Source organism: Pteropus alecto, unplaced genomic scaffold, assembly GCF_000325575.1.
Source record: "Pteropus alecto unplaced genomic scaffold, ASM32557v1 scaffold76, whole genome shotgun sequence".
Classification (NCBI taxonomy): Eukaryota; Metazoa; Chordata; class Mammalia; order Chiroptera; family Pteropodidae; genus Pteropus; species Pteropus alecto.
Genome location: NW_006443138.1, coordinates 29081310 through 29090845, shown reverse-complemented (window position 1 = coordinate 29090845; position 9536 = coordinate 29081310). Strand labels below are relative to the sequence as shown.

The window sequence follows — 9536 nt, the reverse complement described above, 5'->3', positions numbered from 1 at the left end:
ACTAATACCAAAGAATTCTTTCATTTGAGATTTTCTTCTCAATTGAGCTAGAGTTTGCATGTCCAAATAAAGATGCATTTATTTATTAGACAGTGTCTCAAATGCCTTTTCTTAAAAATCTAATTTTTCTTTACTTTTATCAAATAATTGCCTATATAAATTTTTATTTAATATTAGAGCAGTGCTATGTCTGATAGTCTGAAACATACTGCTTTTAGCCCTGAGCCTCTGGTAAGCAACTTTTAATCGACAGGGTTTAGCCATATTTTTCACCTACTCATCCTACACAATCATTATTTTTAACTAGTTAATCATATTTGCTGGGTTAGGTTTGGAACAGGGATAACATTTAATACAAGTCACCTGTAAAATCTGCATTTTAGAAAATTGGTACTACCATATAATTTATAACTTGATTTCTTTAAGTAGCGGAGTTATTTTTACATTTATTTTATATAAAGAAATCTAAAAATCCATGATCCCCTGAAACATTTTAAGTACCAATTCTGTTTAGAGAAGTGTCCAAGAAGTAAATTCACAAGATTAATCGAAGACACTTATCACTAAATAACAGAGACAGCCCAGTCAATGCCTCATCAGTGTCTCTAACAGCAGCCTACAAAACAACAGAGCCATTGTCTGCTGGTACATAATGAAATTGACTCGTTTCAAATTAGAAATACTGCAAGAGCAACAGGCCAGTGGCTGAGAGAGATGGCAGAGAATGTTTAAATATATGGTTATCTTGTGTATATTTTCCTCTTCTAGTCTGTTCAAGTATTAAAACATTCATCATTGTTGGAACGTAAATAAAGGATACTGGTTCATAAACCCTAAAAATGGGTTAACTAGATACTACGTGCCTCTTGAAATACACAGCACCACATATTAATTATTTTGGCAAAAAATCTTTAACCTAAATTGTATCAAGCCCTTGGAACAGTGGTTCTCAAATTTGTTATGGTTTCAACTGGACAACTCTAGAAATATCTCTTTGGTAGAGATTAACCAGCATGTGTAATCTGAACTAGAGTAATGTTTTCATTTATATCTTAAGCAATGTATGTACTTATAAATGATTTACTACAGCCATGCCACCCTGAATGTGCCCGATCTTGTCTGATCTCAGAAGCTAGGCAGGGTCGGGCCTGGTTAGTACTTGGATGGGAGACCACCTAGGAAGACCAGGTGCTGTAGGCACTAAAAAAAAAGTTTTAATAAATTAGTATATCAATTTTAAGCCTTTCAGGGAAAAGTCTGTGAACAAAGGAGCCTGGGTTAAGAGCATTACTTTTAACTCAGATAAATAAACTTTATGGTAGGAGGGAATGAGAACTTACATATCTCATAATAAAGGTTTAAATGAATGCAAGGAGGGGACCAGGATAAACTGGTGCTTCTTTGACTATTATGTTTGCTCCCACTGTATCATGAGCAATAAATAACTCAACTCCCTCTTCCCCCAAAACCTCACTATGCCTTCTATTGTTCCCTTTTGCATGGTTTGATATTACCCAGCTTGGGATTCCTTCTTAGATGTGACCTAAGCTCACCACTCAGTTTGGGGAAAACTTACACTGGTCACTCGACGGTAGATCTGCGCAGCATTTTGACACTCTGAGTAAGGGTATTCAGATGTGGCCATCTCAAGCATACACATCCCAAAAGCATAAACGTCAACAGATTCATCGTATTTCTCCTCATACATTTCAGGGGCCATGAACTCTGGGGTACCTTAAATTAAAAGAATGATTCAGACTCAATGCCAGTTGAAGTTACAAGGGGAAGAAGCAGAGGGCTGACCTATAGTGGAGAGAGGAAAGGAGAAAGGAGAGGGGAAGGAGAGAGGTAAGAGTGGGGAGAAGAGGAACAAAATCATCTTAATCAGTCTGTTCCATTAAATATCTTACAGATCTTCCACTACAAGGCATTTATAAAAGACACTGGAACAGGGTCAAGTGTCTTTATTTACTATTTCAAATCAATTACTGTTATACAATGTCAAAATAGAGCCTTGGATAAAAGATAAAATGATATAACTCATACTGAAAACAAATGGAAGGAAAAGGTAAGAAACTAGGAAGGAATAAAGTAGACATAACGGCATCTATCTGTAAAACAAGATGATGGATTTAAAAAGATCAAAATACTTGTCTGCCCCCTACTGTATGGTAATTGTAAGGTTAACATTTAGCAATTTCCAGAGACATTTTCAGCTATGACAACTGTGGGGAGGTGGATAGGGGATGTGCTACTGGCATATAGTGAACAGAGGCTAGGGATGCTACTAAATAATCTTACAATACATAAGACAGCCCTTATAACAAAGAGTTGTCTAATCCCAAATGCCAATAGAACTGAAGTTGAAAATTTCTTTTAGACATATCATGTCTTCTGAAGAGTAAGAAAAAGTTGATAAAACCAAACTTTCAAAATGAACTCATATTTTCACATTTTAAAATAAAGTTTTAATAGATATTTTTGAATATACACATATACCCAATAGACTTTTTTAGAAAACTAAACTACAGATAAATTGTTTCTTTTATGTGGAAACAACACATTATATAAATAAGTATATAATACTAAATTACCTACCAACAGAATGACCCAATAAAATTGATAGTTATGTAAGGTTTTAAGAGAGTTCACTTTACTTCTCTTTACAAAAACATTGATAGTCTTGAAGATGATTCTAGAAACATAAGTATAGAGAACTCCACATCTCATAAGCAGAAGTGATTGCTTCCTAGTTTCAAGTTATGAATTTATGAAGGTTTATTTCACGTAATAAAAGCTCTGACAGGGTTGGGTTTCTAAATAAAAGGAATGTCAGAAAGCCAGTTAGGCTGCAAGGTACACTTGAAACATACCTATCACACTCTTGGCAAAAGAAGCCCGCTTCAGGGTTGCCAGACCTAAGTCTCCAATCTTGACTGAGCCTGTAGGGCCAGTGATAAAGATGTTGTCACACTTAAGATCTCGGTGAATAATAGGTGGAGTTCGAGTATGAAGAAATTGAAGTCCTTTAAGGATCTGACGGCACCAGCTTCTTAAAACTTTGATCTTCATCACCTTAAACCTTTTCAGGTACCTAGAAAAGGCAAGGAATACCAAACAAGTTATCAATGATATGAGTTTACTGCTTTGAAGAATTCCATTAAATTTTAGCATTATCTGAGATGGGAATATCAAATTTAGAATATTAAGATTCAGTAACTTTAAAGGTTTGTGATACTTTTAGTAAGGTTAAAGGGGATGGGATAAGTGCTTGTTAAGCAAACTCTGATAACAAAGCACAAAAAATGAAGTCCTTAAAATTAAATCACTAGTAAAACAATTTAAAAGTTAACAGGTAGGTAGAGTTCAATTTCTGGTAAATGATGGAGCAATTCTTACTGGACACAGAAATCATTATAAACTCTAGTAAAAATATATACAAAACAATTACTTGAATGCTCTGGAGAGCAATCAAAATCAGGCATCAATTGGAAGGGAGTTCCCAAGAGGAAAAAGGGAAAAAGTACTGCTTTGAGCTTCCTACTTTCTGTACCTTTTCAGCTGAGGGAAGGCTCCTGACTGTGCAGGTCAGCTCAAACCTGAATAGAAACCTATGTAGCCTTACTAGCTGAGAAAAGTGAAGACAGAGTTCAAGATGACCACAGCATCTATAACAGTGCTGTCCAACAGAACTTTCTGCAATGATAGTCTACCCAATAAAGTATCCGCTAGACAAATGTGAATTTTTATATTTAAATGTAGACTAACTATAATAAACAATTCTGTTTCCCAGTTGTACCAGCCACATTTCAAGTGCTCAACAGCTGTGTGTCGCAGGTGGCTACCATCGTGGACAGTACAGATTACAGAACATTTCCATCACCATGGAAAGTCCTACTAAACAACAGGTATCCAGAAAGTAAAGAGGGAAATCCCAGAAAGGAGATGTAGAACCGGAGCCTCATATTCTGCATATCCACTCTGCAAAACCTTGGGTTGACCTCAGAAATATGTGTATGTGGGGCAGATTCCAAACAGCTCAGCTAATGCTGAAAGAATGAAACAGATTTCTGCTGATGTTATCCACTATAAGAAAGATAAAGTTTTGAGACTGAGTTCAGATGCATATTGAATTTGAAAATAGGAAAAAAAATGAAGAGTACTAAAAATGGTAAATATAAAAGATTATGTTTTCTTCTGTTTTAAAAATACATATGACTAGTTAAAGTGAAATTTATAACACTGTATTACAGGGTCTACAGAATATGTAAATGTAGCATATATGAAAATTATAGCACAGAGAATAAGTATCAGGGATAAATGAAACTATATTTGTGCAAGTTTCCTTTATTTTACATGAAATTGTACAGTATCAGCTCAAAGCATATTTTGAAAAGTTAAAGATCATAAATGCAATCTCTAGAAATGCTTTAAGTACACACACACACACACACACACACACACACACACACACACACAAAGTGTTTAACTAATACAAAAACTAAAATGAAATTCTACTTCATTCCATAAAGAACACACTAATGTTGAAAGTTGCTTTTATGATTTTAAAAAATATCAAAACATAGTCACCTCTGAAGGGTGAGGAAAGGGCTGGCTAGGAAGAAGAATAAGGGCATTTAATGAGATGATGGAAATGTTCTATATCTTAATAGTTTTGATTACATGAGTAAATAACTTAATCAAAACTCATCCAATGACACAATGATGGTTTACGCTTTTCACTGTATGTAAATTTTACCATAAGGAAAAATAAAGCATACAAATATTGGAACTTTAATGAAATGCGTACCAAAGTGTTTACAGGTGAAGTATACTAATATCTGCAATTTATTGTGAGATGAATAAAATTAAAATAGATTGATAGGAGAATGATTAGATGGACATATGATATGGTAAAGCGAATGCGGCAAAAGTTAATAATTAGAAAAATCTAGGCAATGAGTATGTGTGTTCACTGTATAATTCTTACAACTTTTCTATATAACTGAAATAAAAAAATTTTGGGGAAAAGTTGAGGCTGGCTTGGATCTCTTTCACATCTATAAAATAATAAAGTATATAAAATTTAATAGTTTACTGTACATTAACCTTTATCTTACAACCTTACCAAAATTATTTAGAATTACTGCAATTACATAATCTGCAAAGGTAGGCAGTTTCGTTTCTTCCTTCCTAATTTTTATGCCTTTTACTAGTTTCTGTTTTTATGCCTTATTGCAACGGGTGGGCCTTCTAGAACAATACCTGAAAACAGGCATCCTTGCTTTGTTCCTTATCTCAGGGAGAAATGGTTTAGGTATGACTTTGGCTATAGGTTTTTCCATGGATGCTCTTTATCAGTTTGAGGAGGTTCCCTACTATTCCTTGTTTGCTAAGAGTTTTCAGCCATGACTAGGTGTTGAACTGTCAAATACTTTTTCCACATATATTGAAATAATCATATGATTGTTCTCCTTTATTCTGTTAATGTGTTGAATAACACTGGTTCATTCAATGCTAAACTTTGCAATCTTGAGATAAACTCTATTTAGTACTGATGCATTGTGATTTTTGTATATATATTCATGATAAACACTGCTCTACAAATTTCTTTTGTTATAATATCTTAGGTTTTCATATTAATGTTATCCTGGCTTCATAAAATGAATTGGACACTGGTTCTTCATCTCTATTTTTTGAGAAAATTCAATACACTGGTTCCCCACCTCCATTTTTTTTATTATGATAAAATATACCTAACATAAAATTTTTATCATTTTTAAGTGTATTAGTACATTCATATTATTGTACAATCATCACCACTGTCATCTCCAGAGCTCTTTTCAACTTACAAAATTGAAACTATATACCCATTAAACAATAACTCCCCATTCCCCTCTACAGTAGGGCCCTGTCTCTATAATTTTGACTATTCTAGGTACCTCATATAAGTGGAATGATACAGTATTTGTCTTTTTGTGACTGGTTTATTTCACTTAGCATAATGTCCTCAAATTTCATTCATGTTATAGCATGTGTCAGAAATTCCTTCCCTTTTAAGACTGAAAAATATTCCCTTGTACATATATAGCACATTTTGCTTCCATTGATGGATACTTGGGTTGCTTTTACCTTTTAGCTATTGTGAATAATGCTGCTATGAACATGTATATATCAATCTCTCTTCGAGACCTTTTTCAATTCTTTTGGGTATATATATATATATACCAATGGAATTGTCAGATCATACAGTAATTCTATTAATTTTTAAAACTGAAGTAAAATGGATATATAACATTATATTAGTTTCAAGTATACAAATAATGATTCAAAATTTGTATATATTGCAAAATAATCACTACGGTAAGTCTAGTCCATCACCACAGAGTTACAAATTATTTTTGTGTGATGAAAACTTTATAGATCTACTCTCTTAGCAACTTTAATAAACAATACAGTATTATTAACTACAGTCAACAAGCTGTACATTAAAGTCCCAGGACCTATTTATTTTATAAATGGAAGTTTGTACCTCTGAACCAGTCATCTCCCCCACTACTACCCCCACCTGGGAACCAACAATCTGCTTTCTGTATCTATGAGTTGGTTGTTGGGTTTTTTTTTTTTTTAAGAGTCCACATATAAGTGATTTCATACAGTATTTGTCTTTGTCTGTCTTATTCTACTTAGCCCTCAAGGTTCATCTATTTTGTCGCAAGCAAATGGCAAATTTCCTTCTTTCTTATGGCTGAATAGTATTCATGTACACGCACACAATCTTCGTTAGCCATTCATCCACTGATGAACACTTAGGCTGTGTCCATGACTTGACTACTGTAAATAATGCTGCATTAAACATGGGGGTACACATATCTTTCCAAGTTAGTGTTTTCATTTCCTTTAGATAAATACCCAGAGGTGGATCGTATGGTGGTTTTATATATATATAACAAACATTTAATAAAACATTTAATCTGGCATATATTTCAGACATTTTATAAAAAACATATAAAAAACATTTAATAAAAAAACATATAAAAAACATTTAATAAAACATTTAATCTGGCATATATTTCAGACAATGCTAATAACCTAAGTCACTTCCACTTCTGAGAAAAGGCATCGAGTTTTCTTTTTACTGATGAAGATAGTGACCCCAGGGTCATACAGCTATTACAAGATAGAGTTGGCAACTGAATTCTTAAGTATGGTCTACCAGCTATTGCCTGCCTCCATACTCTATCTCTAATCTGTTCTGAACACCACTATCAGATAAAGAAATTCTAACACAGTCCCTGGCCCACAGTAGGTATTCAATTGTTTTCCGGATTATTCAATGTATTGTATCACTGCTGGATTATAATCTTTCCAATGGTTCCCTACCATCCTTAAAGCAGAGACTAATCTTTTGCCCTACATTCAAAACACTCTACATTTTATTTCTAACATATATGGAGACTTTTTAGTCATTATTCCTCTTTATAAACTTTCTGTTTTTAACCAAAATGGTTTACCTACAGCTAACCTTTTGTTCTCTATTTTTATACAATTCCCATAGCACCTCTCCACTTACAGAAAAACTATCAATGCTTTAAAGCCTAATTTAAAGCCTATTACTTTGATAAAGACCTTCAAGATTACTCTAGCCAGTAGGAAGGAAGTGCTATTGTCTTCTCAACTGCTATTAAATAAAAATTACAACAACTATAATTCAGCCATAAAAAAAGAATGAAATCTTCATTTGCAACAACATGAATGAACCCTGAGGACATTATGCTAAGTGAAATAAATTGAGAGAAAGAAACAAACAAAAAAAGCTCCCAGATATAGAGAACAGATTGGTGGTTACAAGAGGCAGAGGTGGGGGTGTACAAAATGGGTGAAGGAAGGAAGTCAAAGGTACAAACTTTCAGTTATAGAATAAATAAGTTATGGAGAAGTAATATACAACATGGTGACTACAGTTAATTACTTATTTGGAAGTTGCTAAGAGTGTTATTAAAAGTTCTCAAGATAAGAAAAAAATTCTGTCGCTATGTATGGTGACAGATGTTAACTGGACTTATTGTAGTGATCATTTTGCAATATATCCAAATATTTAATCATTATATTTTATACCTGAAACTAACATAATGTTGTATGTCAACTATGCCTCATTGAAAAAATTAAAAATCATTCTAAATTGTATTATTATTACTATTTTATTTAAAAAATAGGAATATTATCTAAAACCACCACAATCAAACAAGAAAAGTGACAATCAGGTATCATCAATGCAGAAAAGACATAATTAATAGATGGATAAATGATCTTCCTGATACAGCATTTTCGAGTCCTTCATTATGGCTCACTCATGTCCAATCACACTGAAGAAAAGCCTACTAGTTGAAAAGTCTTCTTATAACCATAGCTCCTAATCAGCTTTTCAGTGCTGAAATATTGATATAAAGTGACAATCAACTCATGATTTAAATGGGGGTAATTAGGTTACCTATCCCACAGAATTGAAGATGAAATGCTAAGAACAATGGATGCTGAATATAACAATGGCTGTCGAATATAACAGAGTGCATAAAATTTTAGTTCAACAAAGAATATCAATAAAGAGATAGAAATTATAAAAAGTAACCAAACAGAAATTTTAGAGCTAAAATATAATAACTGAAATGAAGATTCACTAAAGGGTTTTAACAGCAGATTTAAGTTAGATTTGAACATGCAGAAGATAGAAGCTAAAATCCTGAAAACGGAACAATTGAAATTATCCAGTCTAAGGAACAGAAATAAAAAAAGAATAAAGAAAAATCAACAGAGCCTAAGAGATACCACCAAGCTGGTCAACATACACAATATAAGAGTCCCACATAAGAGAGAAAAGCAGCAGAAAGAATATTTGATAAAATAATGGCCACAAACATTCCAAATTTGGTAAAAGACATAAATCTACAAATCTAGGATGCTCAACAAAATCCAAGGACAAACTGAAAGAGTTCCACAGTGAGACACATTACATTCAGATTCTGAAAGACAAAGACAAAGAAAGAATCTTTGAAATTATCATTAGAAGCAACTTGTCATGAGCAAGATACACTGTGTGAAAAAGGGATTAACTGCTTAATAAATACGGAGTGTTCTTTTGATGAAGAAAATGTTCAGGAACTTGACAGTTACAAACAATATGACTGTGCTAAACACCACTGAATTTAACACTTTAAAAAGATTAATTTTATGTTAGTGAATTTCGCCTCAATTAAAAAAACTAACTTTATTTCCATCATCTGAACCAAATTTTTTAACCCAATATTCCATCTTATTTTTCAGGTATGAGTGTTTCTTTATTTATACATATGTGGAACAAAGGAAACTCAAAAAGTATGTACTTTGGAACTAATTCCCATCATTTTCCGCTCATTTGCCTCTCTAAATGCTGCCAGTGTTCCTAATTGTTCTGTATCCTTCCAGGTATGAATATGGATTTGTTTTAAATCTATTTGCTTAGGACTATATACACATCCTCAATCTGAGCATTGTCTTTC

General features: G+C 33.1%; 1 protein-coding gene and 1 pseudogene across 11 annotated transcripts in view; one reads left to right on the top strand and one right to left on the bottom strand.

Moving 5' to 3' along the window:
* The window catches only part of WNK1 (WNK lysine deficient protein kinase 1), a 133075-nt gene that overhangs the window by 59221 nt on the left and 64318 nt on the right, over positions 1–9536 (bottom strand). For all 11 annotated transcript variants that reach the window (XR_003043597.1, XM_015598457.2, XM_025040972.1 and 8 more), the window contains exons 3-4: positions 2874–3094; positions 1577–1734 (exon numbers count right to left, since the gene is read on the bottom strand). Coding sequence is in view for 10 of the 11 variants with exons in the window: in XM_015598457.2 (XP_015453943.1) it covers positions 1577–1734; positions 2874–3094 (379 nt within the window). In the remaining variant the exon portion in view is untranslated. The remainder of the gene's footprint in view (positions 1–1576; positions 1735–2873; positions 3095–9536) is intronic.
* Positions 1082–1200, top strand: LOC112472323 (annotated as a pseudogene).